We start from the raw sequence: 16095 nt of genomic DNA, 5'->3' as shown, positions 1-16095 counted from the left end.
ATCTGTAAATAAACACCCTGCCCCAAGTACCACCCTCTTCAGTCTCTGCCTGTAACTGAACAACCCATCCCAGGCAACACCCTCTCCAGTCTCCACCTGCAATAGAACACTCTGCCCCAGGTACCACCCTCTCCAGTCTCCACCTGTAACTGAACACCCTGCCTCAGGCAACACCCTCTCTGGTAAGGTGGTGCAGGGTAGTGATGTGACTGTGGCCTGACTGATGTTTTATAAATGTGGTGCACTGAGGTAGCAGCAAGCACAAAACTCGAAAGACTATACAACAGGCTTTATTCAGTTAAAAGTCTGAACACCAGTTCATGCTTCGGTGGCACCTGTGCGACTGGCTCAGGAGGGCCGGCACAGGTCTATATTCAGGTCTGCTGATTGACAGCCAGCCAGGTGGAGTCAGCACCTGAGGTGGTCTTCCTGGAGGTACAGAGATCGTCCCCTGCAGTCGGCTGGTGGTCATCTCACAACAATAAACTGGTACTGGACCCTTAAATCCTCCCGCCCCATGTCATGGTTTGTGAAGTCAAGTATCCTGAACACATTCCTCAATCTGCAAGGAAAACATGAACGTCCACAGACACCGTGACTGAAGTAAAAATACAACGTTGGAGAAACCCAGCAGATCAAACAGTGTACTTTATACAGCAAAGAGAAAGATACAAAACTGGCATCTCAGGCTTAAGCCCAAGAGGGATAGGGTTAGAAAGAGAGGGATGGAGGGGGCTGCTGGAGGAAGGAGAGTGGGCTAGGGTTAGAGAGAGGGATGGAGGAGGCTGGAGGAAGGAGATAGGGTTAGATAGAGGGGGACAGGGGGAGCTGGAGGAAGGAGAGAGGGATAGGGTTAGAGAGAGATGGGGAGCTGGAGGGAGAGGGATAGGGTTAGAGAGAGATGGGGAGCTGGAGGGAGAGGGATAGGGTTAGAGAGAGGGGGACAGAGGGTGGAGCTGGAGGAAGGAGAGAGGGATTGGGTTAGAGAGAGGGACGGAGGGGGCTGGAGGAAGGAGAGAGGGATAGGGTTAGAAAGAGAGGGATGGAGGGGGGAGCTGGAGGAAGGAAAGGGATTGGGTTAGAGAGAGAGGAATGGAGGAGGAAGCTGGAGGAAGGAGAGAGGGACAGAGGGGGGAGCTGGAGGAAGGAGAGAGGGATAGGGTTAGAGAGAGAGGGATGGAGGGGGGAGCTGGAGGAAAGAGGGATAGAGAGAGAGAGGGACGGATGGGGAGCTGGAGGAAGGAGAGAGGGATAGGGTTAGAGAGAGGGATGGAGGGGCTGGAGGATGGAGAGGGATAGGGTTAGAAAGAGGGTTGGAGGGGGGAGCTGGAGGAAGGAGAGGGGGATAGGGTTAGAGAGAGGAACGGGGCTGGAGGAAGAAGAGAGGGATAGGGTTAGAGAGAAGGACAGAGGGGGAGCTGGAGGAAGGAGAGATGGATAGGGTTAGAGGGAGAGGGACGATGGGGAGCTGGAGGAAGGAGAGAGGGAGGGTTAGAGAGAGGGACAGAGGGGGCTGGAGGAAGGAGAGAGGGATAGGGTTAGAGAGAAAGACGAGGGGGAGCTGGAGGAGAGAGGGATAGATGGAGGGGAGCTGGAGGAGAGAGGGATAGGTTTAGGGAGAGAGACGGAGGGGGCTGGGGGAGAGAGGAATAGTGAGCAAGAGAAGGTCAGGCCACAGAGAGGAGGTGTTTGGAGAAGCGGGCCAAAATCTGCGTTCGCTGTCACCGATGTCGAGGCCACATGAGGCGCGCTGAACACAGTGTCAATCAGGTTGGGCAGTATGCAGTTAGAGCTCTGGAAGGTGCGTCTGAGGCCCTGGATGGAGGTGATGGGTGGTGGGGGAGGGATTGGGTTGCGGTCCCTAGTCAGGAGGCCAGGATTCGGCACGGTCGACAAGCAGCTCCACTCTCCTCCAGTGGAAGGGGCCAAAGATGGTGCAGTGGCGCTGAGAGGAGGACGATGCTCACCGTCAAGCAGGCCGATAACCTGAATGGTCAGGGCAGAGGGGGCCGCGCGGGTGGAGTCCACACATGACATCACATAAAACCCTGAGATTCTTTTTCCCTGTAGGCCAGGCAGAATTACCACTAATTGGCCATGCAAAAAAATAAGTTGGACACAGGTAAACAAATAAAGAAACGTAAACGGAAAGAAAAAATCAGCAAAGTGCAAAAGTGCGATTCCTTAAATGAACCCTGATTGAGAGTGGTTGAGGAGTCTGAGGGTGGAGGGTAAGAGGCTGTTCCTGAACCTGGCACCATGTGTCTTGTGGCACCTACACCTCTTTCCTGATGGCAGCAGCGAGAACAGAGCGTGTGCCAGGAGGTGGGGGACCCTGCTGCCCTCTGACAGCAGCACTCCCTGTAGATGTTCTCAATGGTAGGGAGGGTTTTGCCTCCGGGGCTGTGTCCACTACCTTTTGCAGGGTTTTACATCCAGGGTTATTGGTCTCCCCAGACCAGACCGTGATGCAGCCTGTCCCACACCTCTGTAGAAATGTGCTAGGGTTTCTGGTGTCCACAACAAACCTCCGCCAACTGCTGACGTGCTTTCTTCACGATGCCAGTGGCGTGTTGGGTCCAGGAAAGATCCTTTGAGATACTGACTCCCAAGAACCTAAATTTTCTCCCCCTCTCCACCTCTGATCCCCCAGTGATCGCTGGATTGAACCCCTCCAGCTTTCCTTTCCTGAAGTCAACAATCAGCTCCTTGGTTTGGGTGACATTTAGTGCAAGGTTGTTGTTGATAGTGAGAGAGGGGGAAATTCACCCGAGGTTCGACAGGCTGGAACTGCTGTCTGCATGCATACACAGGAAAAATTCCAGCATTCCTGACAAACTTGCGCTGCAGCAAGGCAAACCACAACATCTGGTAAGAATTATCCGGCTGCGGAGGCGGGAGCTGGGACCTGTCCAGACGGAGACCACCCCCCACTCTCAGTCGGAGCACGGAGCCATGGCGGTCAGAATGATCTTGTTCTGTGTCCTCCTACCGGCCCTCACCTACGGACAGGCATCCGTCAACATCACAAGGTGGGGGGGTCAGATCCATGGATCAAGTCGGGGGTGAGGGGGGGAGGCAGGAGAGGGCAGAGGAGCTGAAGGTGGAGAGGGGGAGGGGGGGCTGAAGGAGGTGGAGAGGGTAGGGTGAAGGGAGGGGGAAGGAGAGCAGCTGGAGGAGGAGCAGGAGGGCAGGAGGAGGGGTTCATGGGGGTAGGAGGGGAGGGGAGGGATAAAGGGATGAGGTAGGGGAGAGGAGGAGGGGGAGAATGGGGGTAAGAAAATGGGAAGGGGAGGATGGGGGTGAGGAGCAAGACGGTAGAGTGTAGGAACAGGGGATGGGGTAGGAGGAGGAGGACTGGGGGTGTGGGGATAGCAGGAGGGGAGAGGTAGGGGAGAATGGGGTCAGGGAGGAGGGAGGAGAAGAGGAGGAGGGGAGCATTGAGGGTAAGAGGGGGAATGGGGTAGGGGTAGGAGAAGGGGAGAGGAGGAGAGGAGGATAGAGGGGAGGAGCAGTGAGAGGATGGTGCGAGAAGAGGATGGATGGTGGGGAAGGTTGAGGTTGGAAGAGGGGGTTGGTAGAGGAGATGAAGGATTCTGTAAATGGGAGGAGGGGTGGATGGGGGAGGGAATCTGAGGCTAGAAGCTGAATCAAGGTTTGGGGCAGATTTAGCACAGGAATCACGGTGAGTTCATACAGGGATCACGGTGAGTTTGGACAGGGATCGTGGTGAGTTGAGACAGGGATCATGGTGAGTTTGGACGGGGTCATGATGTTTGGATGGGGTCACGGTGTTTGGATGGGGATCACAGTGAGTTTTGATGGGGATCACAGTGAATTTGGATGGAGATTATGGTGAATTAGGATGGGTTCACGTTGAGTTTGGACAGGGATCACGTTGAATTTGGACAGAGTCACAGTGAGGTTGGACAGGGATCACGGTGAATTTGGACACGGTGAATTTCGATGGTGTCACAGTGAGTTTGGATGGGGTCATGGTGAGTTTGGATGGGGATCATGGTGAACTGAGATGGAGATCACGGTGAGTTTGGATGGGGATCACGGTGAGTTTGTACAGGGATCATGGAGAATTTGGACGGGGTCACGGTGAGTTTGGACAGGGTCACGGTGAGTTTGGATGGGGTTACGGTGAGTTTGGACAGGGATCATGGTGATTTAAGATGGGGTAATGGTGGTTTTGGACAGAGATCATGGTGAATTTGGACAGGGATCACTATGAGTTTGGATGGGCATCACGATGAGTTTGGATTGGGATCGCGGTGAATTTGGATGGGGTCATGGTGAGTTGGGATGGGGATCACGGTGAGTTTGGACAGAGGCACGGTGAGTTTGGACAGGGATCACGGTGAGTTTGGATGGGGATCATGGTGGGTTTGGAAGAGGATCACGGTGTGTTTGGACAGGGATCATGGTGAGTTCAGATGGGGTAGTGGTGAGCTTGGACGGAGATCATCATGAGTTTGGACGGGGATCATGGTGAGGTTGGATGGGGTAACTGTGAGGTTGGGCAGGGATCATTGTCAGTTTGGATAGGGATCACGGTGAGTTTGAACCAGGATCACGGTGAATTTGGACTGGGATCATGGTGAGTTTGGTTGGGGATTATGGTGAGTTTGGACGGGGATCACGATGACTTTGGATGGGGTCACAGTGAGTTTGGATGGGGTCATGATGAGTTTGGATGGGGTCACAGTGAGTTTGGTCCAGGATTACAGTGAACTTGGATGGGAGTCATGATGACTTTGGACGGGGATCATGGTTAGTTTGGACAGGGATCATGGTGAGTTTGGATGGGGATCACAGTGAGTTTGGACAGGGATCACGGTGAGTTTGGACATTTTGTGGGGTGTTCAGTTCCCCATTACACCATGCGCTCTTTGTTCCATTTCAGGCCACACTTCCCCTGTGGGGGGCTGTTAACAGCTGACCAGGGCCATGTTGCAAGTGAAGGATTCCCTGCACCTTACCTACCCAACACAAAATGCTCTTGGACAATCAGGGTGAGTAATCTGGACCTGGGTCCAGTGAGGTCGTGGCTCAGGTGGTGTCAGGGTGCAAGGGTTAGCACAGTCATTCTCTTTTTTTTAAAACTTTATTTATTTGAAGGATCATTAGTAGTAATACAGAATACATTCCATAAATAAATTTTTATATGAATATATATATAGAAAAAACAATTTAAAAAATAGAATGAAAAAAAATAATAAAAATAAACAAAAAATTAAATCAAATCCCCACCCACCCTCCCACCCCTTACATCCCAGCCAGCTCTCTTAAGGAGACCCAAAAATATATAAACAGAAACTAAGAATATATAATAAATCAAAATATATCTAAATGCGTATATTCCAAATATGGTGATCACTTATTAACAAAAATATAATAATTGTCATGCAGATTATATGTAATATTTTCCATAACAATACAAGCTTTCAATTCATTTTGCCATCGCATTATATTAATCACTATATTATCTTTCCATGAATTTGCTACACATATTTGAGCTACAGACAATGCTAAATACACAAATGCAATTTGAAATTTATCCAACCTTAATCCCTTTAAAGGAATCATATAACCCATTAAAAAATAGATGGATCTAATGGTAACTTGAAGTTATATAATTTTTCCAAAATTAACTTAATTTCTTCCCAGAATGGTTGTACATGCACACAAGATCAAACAGCATATAAAAAAAGTTCCAGTACATACACCACATCTAAAACAAGATTTCGAATTACTAAAACCATATTTTTTCAATTTCTCTGGTGTTAAATACAACTGATGTAAAAAATTATAATTAACCATTCCATACCACACATTCATCAATTTAGTAACACTATCATGTCACATATCTGCCCAGTAGTCTTCAGGAAAAACAAAATCTAAATCATTTTCCCATTTCAGCTCAGACAACTCCTATTCCAGTTTATCCATATTGTCTTGTAATACTTGGTACATAACAGAAATATAACCCCTTTTTGGTATAAAAGAAATCAAAGACTCGAATTCCATCAATACAGGTAAAATCATTTCTCTACCGTACACATTTTTCACCAAAGCTCGAAGATGATAATAAACAAATAAAGAATTTTCAGCAATATCAAAATGCTCTTTCAATTGATTAAAAGAAACTATCCTTCTACAAAACAATCCTGTAATGTTTTTATACCCTTAGAATCACAGCTCTTTAAATGACTATTAAACATTGAAAAAGAAATAAGCTGATTGTTATATGGTGGAGTTAAAATTGACAATTTACCTTTTGATCCTAAAATCTTATTTTTTTTAGTCTACAGCTTTAATAGATGTTTTAATATCACATCTTATATTCCCTCAACAAATTTACATTCCATCGAAATATAAATTGATACACCTTAACTTCAGAAATACAAGCTATCTCAACTTTAGCCCAACTCGGAGATTGGTCCAAATCCATCAGTCTACTAATAAATTTCAACTGAGCTGCTTCATAATAATATTGAAAATGGGGTAATTGAAGCCCACCTAATGCATACTTCCAAGTAAGTTTATATAATGCTACCCATGATAATTTACCTTTCCATAAAAATTCTCTCCTGACTTTATTTAAATCCTGAAAAAATCCCTTTGAAAGAGAACATAGTATTGATTGAAATAAATTTGAATATGAGGAAAAATATTCATCTTAATACAATTAACTCAACCAATTAAAGTTAACGTAAGATATTTCCACTTAATTAAATCTGCTTTAATCTTTTTTAATAAAGGGACATAATTTAACTTATATAAAGATTGATACTCAGTATTTACAATTATTCCTAAATATTTAATTTTATCAGACCATTTCAGTTTTATAATGTTTTTATACTCTGAATAGTCTCCTTCTCTGACTGGCAAAATTTCACTCTTGTCCCAATTAACTTCATATCCAGATAATGTTCCATATTGTAATAAACATTCCCGCAAATGTGGCAATGATTGTTCTGGGTTTGGTAAATATATTAAAAAATCATCTGCAAATAAATTAATCTTATACTCTTCATCCATAACTCTCATCCCTCTTATCTGTTCATTCTGTCTTATTGTTTGAGCTAGTGGTTCAATAGCCAATGCAAACAGGGCTGGTGACAATGGACAACCTTGTCGAGTTGAACGCGTCAATTTAAACAATGATGAAACTTGACCATTTGTCACCACCCTAGCAATCGGGTTCGTATATAAAGCTTTAACCCAACCAATAAAAAAGGGCCAAATTTAAACCTCCAATATTTTAAATAAAAAATCCCATTCAATTCTATCAAAGGCTTTTTCCACATCAAGCATAACCACCATTGGATGGTTGGGCTGCTGTCAGCACAGCCATTCTCAACTGGTTTTCCATTTGGAATGCTCAGAGATTACAGGCCCCCTTCCCTGTGAAGCAGTCGAGTTGGCTTCTGCCATCCTTCTCCACTAACAATGACATTAAAAACATTTTTCCTACATGAGGTGAAATGTGACAAGCAATCTCAGGTAACCGGAAAATTAACTTATCTGGCATCTACCATTCCCCATAGGTTCCAGATACCAAGGGTTTTACTGTATTTTAATCTGGCCCTCAGGGTGGGAGGGGGCATTGGGTTGAGAATGGCTGGGTTAGAGGGCGTGAATCAGATTTGAGGGTTCGAGTTCAGGTCCTGGGGGTGGGGGTGGGAGTAACGGTAATAAATATGGGAGCCCTGGATCAGGAACAAAATGATTGTGAAGAACAGCGGTGATTTAGACACCCAGCTCTGTCACAGGCCCTTCCAGCCCACGAGCCCATGCCAGCACATTATGCGCCATTGACCTACTCTGTCCCATCCCTGGTGCATTTTGGTGGAAGGAAACTGGAGGCCCCCGGGGAAAACCCACAGAGCCCCGGGCAGAACGTACCAAGGCCTTACAGGGATTCAAACCCCAGTCGCTGACACAATGACATCGTGGCGCTAATCGTGCCATCCGGCCCTATTGGGGGGTTCAGATACACCCCACCTCTCCCAGTTCATGGTCCTGGAAAGGCTGAGGAATGTTTTGCAAATCAAGATAAGATCCGGGGTGGGGTGGTGGGGTTCGAGAGGAGGCAGGAGATGGCCTCGACTCAAAGGAAAAATCCGAAATCTACTTAACGACAAGTGTGGGCAGGGAAAGATTGGATGAACGGAGGGAGAGAGGTGACTGGGTGGAGCAGAGGGGGGCGGGATGGTCAGCCCAATGCCTTTACGGTGCCAGCGGTTTGGACTGGGGTTCAAATCTCGTGCTGTCTGTAAGGAGTTTGTACGTTCTACCCATGTCTGTGTGGGTTTCCGCTGGGGGGTGGTGCTACAGTGTCCTCCCACCGTTCAAAATGTACCAGGGGGTGTAGGTCAATGTCAATTGGGCGGCACAGACTTGTGGACCGAAATGGCCTGTTACTGCGCTGTAGGTCTAAATTTTTAAAAATTTAACATTTAATCATATTGACAGATGGATATAAATTAAAAAACATTCATCGTATAAACATTTTGGGATAATTTACTCAATTACAGGAAAATCTCAGCCTGCGGAAAGAATTACCGTATTTAATGGTATATAAGGACCCCCATTTTCCTTAGTGCATTTATAGGTAAGCGTTTAATGTTAGTGAAATACGTAGCGACGATATAAAAGAGAAAAACTTGGACAAAACATGCAATGAGGATGACAGGAAAACACTGCTGGAATTTACGAGAGAGAATAAAAGCAGCTGAACTATAGCAGAAAACATTTTATAAAAACAAACGCCGCTGTCGGTCCCCGCACTGGTCCCGCTGTCCCGCTCTCTCCCGGGAAGTAGTGGAGTGATAGGATCAGTGTGGGGGCTGGTGACGGGCTGTCGGGGGATAGCAAGGTGGTGGGATCAGAGTGAGGACCGACAGCGGGCCACCAGGAGAGTCTCCCCTGGGGTTGGAACGGGGAGGGATCAGGGTGGGGGTTGGGTCTGGGTGGAGACAGGGAGGGATCGGGCTGGGGGTTGGGTCTGGGTGGGGACGAGGAAGAATCGGGATGGGCGTTGGGTCTGGGTGGGGACGGGGAGGGATCGGGATGGGCGTTGGGACTGGGTGGGGACGGGGAGGGATCGGGATGGGGGTTGGGTCTGGGTGGGGATGGGGAGTGATCGGGGTGGGGAGTTGGGACTGTGTGGGGATGGGGAGGGATCATGGCGGGGGGTTGAGTATCCCAGTGGGGAACGGGTCGGAGTAGTGAGAGCTGGATTTCTGGGTGTCGGGAGATGGGTGATGTGACCCTCTCCCTTCCTGTTCCAGGTATCACGTGGCCGTGTAGTGATCTTATCGTTCCGACATCTGGACCTGGAGTCGGATCCCATCTGCCGGTACGACCACGTCAGCGTCTACAATGGGGACTCGCCATCGGCCGAAAGGCTTGGCCGGTTCTGTGGCACCATCCGCCCTGGAGCCATCATCTCCACCAGCAACACCCTGTTCATCGAGATGGCCTCTGATGACGATTCCAATGGGAAAGGCTTCCTCGCCCTTTATACAGCTGGTCTACCACCCGCAACAGGTCTGGCCACTCCGACTGGACATATGGGGTGGGAGTCAGACTACAAAGTGCACAGGAGATGGTGGGGATGGGGGTGGGGGCGACAGACTAACAGAGTGTATCATAAGAACAGAAGACACAATGGCAGAAATAGGCCATTTGGTCCATCAAATCTGCCCCGCCATTTAATCCCGATCTGATCCATTTCCCCACAGCCCCACTGCCCGGGCTTCTCCCCGTAACCTTGATGCCCTGGTTAATCAAGAACCTTAAATCCACCCAGTGATCCGGCCTCCACAATCACCTATGGCAACAAATTCCATAGATTCATCACCCTCTGGCTGAAGAAATTCCTCGGCATCTCTGTTCTAAGTGGACACCCTTCAATCCTGAAGATGTACCCTCTTGTCCTGGACTCTCCCACCGTGGGAAACAACCTTTCTACATCAATTCTGTCCATGCCTTTCAACAAAATGTTTCAATGAGATCCCCCCTCATTCTCTAAAATTCCAACTTGTACAGGGCAAGACCCAGCAAACGCCCTTCATATAAAACCCAGAATCATGGGGTGGGGGAACAATCAGACCAATGGTGGATGGGGTGGGGGAACAGTTCGACAACGACTGTAACAGGGTGGTTTATTTCCACAGAGAAGCAGTTCTGTGGGGGGAAGCTCGTCAAACCCCAGGGCACCATAAAAACCCCCAACTGGCCAGAGAAAGCCTACCCACCCGGCATCAGCTGTACCTGGCACATTGTCAGCCGGCCTCACGAGGTGAGTGTGGCTGCTGTTCATCCAGACCCCTCCCCGCCACCCCACCCCATCACCCCTCCCCATCACCCCTTCCAGACTCCCCTGCCTGCCACCCCTCCCCATCACCACTCCTCATCTCACCTACCTGTCCCTGTCCCCACCACCCCTCCCCAACACCCCTCTGTCACTCCTCCCCAGCTCCCCTTCCCATCTCTCATCCCCGTCCCTGTTCCTGTCACCCCATCTGACTCCCCTCCCCGACCCCTCCCTGTCACCCCAACCTGCCCCAGTCCCCTTCCCCATCCATCTCCCCCCCATTCTCCTCCCCATCCCTGTCCCCTTCCCCCTCCCTGTCACCCCTTCTCATCTCCTCACCTCTCCCTCCACCCGCACCAGGACCCACCCTCTCCCCCTCCCACCTGTGACCCATCCTCTCCCAATCACATACCCACTGTGACCCACACCCTCCCACTCCCCCAACTGTCACCCACACTCTTCACTCCCCCATGACCCATCCACTCCCTGTGACCCACCCTCTCCCCCCCATCGTGACCTACACCCTCAATGTCTCCCCCACCATGACCCAAACTGTCACCCTCCCCGCCACCATCCCCAACGCCTCCTCTCCCCACCGGGCCCCACTCCATGGTCCCCACTCAGCTCTGCCCTTCCCTTGCAGCACATTGAGTTGAAGTTTGAGAAGTTCAGCGTTGAAAAAGACAACTACTGCCGTTACGATTACGTTTCCATCTTCAATGGGAGCAGCAAAAATGAGGGGCAGCGAGTCGGCAAATTCTGCGGTGATTCCTTGCCTGGGTAAACTCCTCCTTCCGCAACCAGGTGTACAGGGAGGGTGTGTGACCATATCCGGGTGGACGGGGAGGGCATGCTTCCGTATCCAGGTGGACGGAGAGGGTGAGTGTCTGTATCTGGGTGGATGGGGACGCTGTGCATCCATATCTGGGTGGACGGGAAGGGCGCGCATCCGTATCCAGGTAGACGGAGTTGGCGCGCTTTCATATCCGGGTGGACGGGGAGGATGCATAACTGTATCCAAGTGAACGGGGAGTGTGTGTGTCCATGTCCGGGTGGACAGGGAGAGTCTGTGTCTATCCAGGTGGGCGAGGAGGGTGCGTGTCCATATCCGGGTGAACGAGGAGGGTGCGTGTCCATATCCGGGTGGGCAGGGAGTGTGTATGTCTGTATCTCGGTGGGCAGGGAGGGTGCGTGTCCATATCCGGGTGGACAGGGAGGCCGTGTGTCCATATCTAGGTGGATGAGGAGTTTGCATGTCCATGTCTGGATGGACAGGGAGGGTGCATGTCTGTATCTGGGTGGACGGAGAGGGTCTGTGACCATATCCGGGTGGACGGGGAATGTCTGTGACCATATCCGTGTGTGATGTTGCCTGTTTCCAATTACAGTCGCATCGTGTCATCGAGCAACGAGTTGCTGGTGCAGTTTGTGTCAGATCTGAGTGTTACCACTGATGGGTTTTTGGCAAAATACATCATGAAGAATAAGGATGGGTCACCTGTTGAAACAAAACCAACTGTCACGACTACAACTGTCTCCCCCACCACAACCACAACCACCACCAGGCCCCGCAAGCCAGGTACCCTCACCCTGCACCACTCCCCGCTGCACACCCCAACACCCTTACTCTCCATGTGTCCCTGAACTCCCCAACGTGGTTGTCCCAGAACTGACCTCTCCCCTCCTTGCTCCTCTCCCCCCTCCGCACTTCCCTCATCTCATCCCACCCCTCTCACCCCTTTTACCACCTCTCTTCCCCCTCCCCCACTGCCCCTGTCACCCACCTCTCTCTCCCCACTGCTCCCCCTGTCACTCACCTCTTTCTCCCTCCACCTCACGTACCCCACCCTTACCCTCTCTCCCACACACCTCCTTGTTCTCTCCCCCCACCCCCGTTCTCCTTTCCCTCTCCTCCATCCTCTCCACCCTGATGCTCTCCACTCTCCCTGCCTCTCTCCCATCGATCCTCTTCCCCTTCCCCCACCTCTCTAAACCCATTTTTGCCTCTTCTCTCTCTCTCTCCACCCTCCTCTCTCTTCCCTCTCCCACCTCCTCATTACCCTGCCCCTCTCCCTCTCCCTGCTCTCTCCCCTCCCCCCTCTCTCCCTCTTTCTGCGTACCCTCTCCACACTTCCCCCCCCCACTCTTGCTTCCCCGTATCTCCTTCCCCACCCATCTTTCACCCTCTCCCCCTCCCACCTCTCTTCCCTGCCCACTCTCCCCCACACCCTCTGCTCTGTGAACCCTGGAACTAACTGCTGTGACCTCTTCCCTCAGGCCGACCTGTCCTGTCCGCCTGCAGGACCAAGTGTCGCCGTAAGGGAACACTGCAGAGCAACTTCTGTGCCAGTGACTTCGGTGAGTGGGTTCTGTCTGCCAGTGTGATGCTCCAGTGGGACTCCAGCTGCCAGTGGGTGGTGATACAGTGCGGGATCTGCCTACCTGGGTGTGGGGATTCAGTGGGGTATGTGTGCCAGTGTGTGGTGGTCCATTGGAGGTGTCTGGCCATGTGAATTGATCCAGTGGGGCCCTGCCTGTGTGTGGTGATCCAGTGAGGCCCTGTCTTCCTGTGAGCAGTGATCCATTGGGGGCCCTGCCTGTGCGTGGTGATCTAGTGAGGCCCTGCCTGTGTTTGGTGATCCAGTGGGGCCCTGTCTGCCTGTGAGCAGTGATCCAGTGGGCCCTGCCTGTGTTGTGTGTGTGTGTGTGTAGTGATCCAGTGGGGCCTTGTCTGCCTGTGCGGTGATTCAGTGGGGCCCTTTCTGCCAATGCGGTGATCCAGTAGGGCCCTTTCAGCCTGTCCAGTGATCCAGTGGGGCCCTGCCTGTGTATGGTGATCCAGTGGAGCCCTGCCTGCCAGTGTGGGATGATGCAATGGGGCCTTTCCTGCTGTGTGGGGTGATGCAGTGGGGGCCTGCCTGCCTGTATGGGGTGTTCCAGTGGGACCCTGCCTGCCTGTGTGGGGAGATGCAGTGGGACCCTGCCTACCTGTGTGGTGATCCAATGGGGCCCTATCTGCCTGTGAGTGGTGATCCAGTGAGGCCATGCCTCCCATTGCTAACTCCAGTGTTTGTGCTCTGCCACAGTGGTGACAGGCAAGGTGCTGAAGCTGAGTCCCCAGGGCCAAAACCTCCAGGTCACCATCTCCATCATCAACACCTACAAGATGGGCAGACTGGCCACACGGGAGATCCGAGGCGAGACTGTCGCCAGGATGTTCCTTCTCTGCAGGCGCTGCCCCAATCTGCGGAAAGGTAGGAAAGCACGCACCCAACCACCAGACATTGACTGTCCCCTCAGACCTCGTCCCCTCTGACATTGACCGTCCCCTCAGACCCCATCCCCTCAGACACTGACCGACCCTTCAGACACTGACCATCCCCTTGGACACTAACTGATCCCTCAGACACTGACCCTCCCCTTGGACACTGACTGACCCCTCGGACACTGACCAATTCCTCGGACACTGACCATCCCCTCAGACATTGAATGACCCCTCAGATACTGACCGACCCCTTGAACACTGACCAACAGCCTCAGACACTGACTGACTCCTCAGACACTGTCCATCCCCTCAGACACTGACCGTCCCCTCAGACACTGACCAACTCCTCAGATATTGACCCTCAGATTGTCCCTTCAGACCCCATCCTCTCGGTCAGCATAACCACAGACACGGTTCAGAAGGGTCACTGACCCACCCCCCCCACTTCTCCCAACAGGCTCCCAATACACCCTGATGGGCTCGGTGGACGCCCAGGGCCGTGGACGCATCCTCCCCACCAGCTTCTTCCTGGTCTACAAACCGCAGCAGCACCACGTGCTAACCAAGCTCACCAAGAGGCAGTGCTGAGTCCCACCCTCACCCCTCCCCACCCCATCACCCCCTCCCCCCATCCCCACCCTTCCATCCCAATCCTCCTCCTCCCACCTAACTCTGCTCAGATTTCTTGTGAGATTGTTTAATTTTAATTAAAATCGACATTACACTACAGGCACCACAGAGTTGATTGCCTCCCTATGAAAGGGGTCGGTGGAGGGGTCGAAACCTACCCTCTCCCCCCCACCCACACTGCCGGTGGTCCCATCACCATCAGCACAGAGTCAATGAGCCTCCTCACTCCATCCACCCACCCACCTTTCCCCGTCATCCTCACCCCATCCACCCCCACTCCTCCCCGTCCTCCTCACCCATCCCCCACACCTCCCCATCCTCCTCACTAAACCCCTTCATACCCATCCCTTCCACACCCACCATTCACCCACTTCCCACCCCCTCCCCTCCCATTCCGGGCATCGACCACTCTGGGTCATAAAATACTTCCTCCTTTAAACTCCACCCTCCCTCACTTTAACACTCTGCTCTGGAGAAGAACTCTGACTACAAACTCCATCAAGGGAGCTACACACGGGAATGTGTGATGGGATGGTGGGGAGGGAGCTTCAGTGTCTGACCCCAGGAATGTGTGATGGGACAGTGTGGAGGGAGCTTCACTCTGGGTCTGACCCCGGGAGTGTGTGAGGGGTCGGTGCGGAGGGAGCTTCAGTGTCTGACTCTGGGAATGTATGATGGGACGGTGTGGATGGAGCTTCAATCTGTGTCTGACCCCGGGAGTGTGTGAGGGGACGGTGAGGAGGGAGCTTCACTCTGTGTCTGACCCCGGGAGTGTGTGAGGGCACGATGTGGAGGGAGCTTCACTCTGTGCCTGGAATCTTGCATTTTGTGAAGTTATTTGCAGAAACAAGAGATTGAAGAATTTCCAATTCTTGCTGTGAACCTCACGCCTGGAACACGTCCAGATTCTAAGGGAGCAGCTCCAGAGTCTTTGGATTTGCCGTCAGTGCTTCCTGTCGATGAGCCAGGAATGAGAATGGCCAATTCACCCCTCTGCTCAATACTATCAAGCTGCTCTGTTCATTGAATCTCAGCCCCTGCAGCACGGCCCCTCGCTCTGCTCTGACTCAATGTTTCCAATTTCGTGACCTTTGGCAGGGGATACAGGCCCCCCACCCCCCGAGGAAAGTGCTGGAAATTAAAAGTTGTTCCTGGAGAGATCAGTGGGATGAGTTAATGTCAGCATAGTTTTGTGTGTGAAGGCTGTTTAACAAGAAAATTACCAAGAAAGTAGATGCTGTCCACATGGACTTTAGTCAGGCCTTTGACAAGGTCCCACACGGGAGGTTAGTTCAGGAGCTTCAGACACTGGGTATCCATGAAGAGGTCGTAAACTGGATTTGAAATTGGTTGAGTGGGAGAAGACAGAGTGGTAGTGGATGGTTGCTTCTCAGACTGGAGACCTGTGATTAGTGGTGGGCCTCAGGGATGGGTGCTGAGACCATTGTCATTTGTTGTTTATATCAATGATCTGGATGATAATGTGGGAAATTGGATTAAAAGGTTTGCAGATGACACTAAGATTGGAGGTGTTGGGGACAGCGAGGAAGGTTTTCAAAGCTTGCACAGGAATCTGGACCAGCTAGAAAACTAGGCCAGAAAGTGGCAGATGGAATTTAATGCAGACCAGTGTAAGGTGTTGCAGTTTGGAAGGACAAACCAAGAAAGGGCACACACAGTGAATGGTCGGGCACTAAGGAGTGCAGTAGAACAGAGGGATCTGGGCATACAGATACATAACTCCCTGAAAACGGTGTCAAAGGTGGACAGGGTTGTACAGAGAGGTTTTGGCATCTTCTCCTTCATAAATCAAATTATTGAGTACAGGAGTTGGGATGTTATGGTGAGATTATTTAAGACATTGGGG

General features: G+C 51.3%; 1 protein-coding gene across 1 annotated transcript; it reads left to right on the top strand.

The window, feature by feature from the left end:
* The first annotated feature begins 2615 nt into the window (after nt 1-2615).
* LOC138752561 (procollagen C-endopeptidase enhancer 2-like) lies at nt 2616-14331 on the top strand. Its single transcript, XM_069915355.1, has 9 exons — nt 2616-3032; nt 4913-5021; nt 9306-9564; nt 10194-10318; nt 10977-11113; nt 11722-11912; nt 12611-12691; nt 13420-13587; nt 14056-14331. Exons 1-9 carry the CDS (start codon nt 2956-2958, stop codon nt 14184-14186), a joined length of 1278 nt encoding a protein of 425 aa, XP_069771456.1. The 5' UTR covers nt 2616-2955; the 3' UTR covers nt 14187-14331.
* The last annotated feature ends 1764 nt before the right edge of the window (nt 14332-16095 follow it).

The sequence above is a fragment of the Narcine bancroftii genome, chromosome 2 (genome assembly GCF_036971445.1).
Source record: "Narcine bancroftii isolate sNarBan1 chromosome 2, sNarBan1.hap1, whole genome shotgun sequence".
NCBI lineage: Eukaryota > Metazoa > Chordata > Chondrichthyes > Torpediniformes > Narcinidae > Narcine > Narcine bancroftii.
The sequence above is the reverse complement of the archived record's forward strand: the minus strand, read 5'-3'. Positions and strand labels throughout refer to the sequence as shown.

What these genes read in the sequence shown, in the direction of transcription:
- LOC138752561 (XM_069915355.1), top strand. Translation starts at nt 2,956, where the DNA reads ATGGCGGTCAGAATGATCTTGTTCTGTGTCCTCCTACCGGCCCTCACC. An exon ending in TGGTCTACCACCCGCAACAG is followed by an intron (nt 9,565 to 10,193) that starts GTCTGGCCACTC and finishes TTATTTCCACAG; the next exon opens with AGAAGCAGTTCTGTGGGGGG. An exon ending in CACCAGGCCCCGCAAGCCAG is followed by an intron (nt 11,913 to 12,610) that starts GTACCCTCACCC and finishes CTCTTCCCTCAG; the next exon opens with GCCGACCTGTCCTGTCCGCC.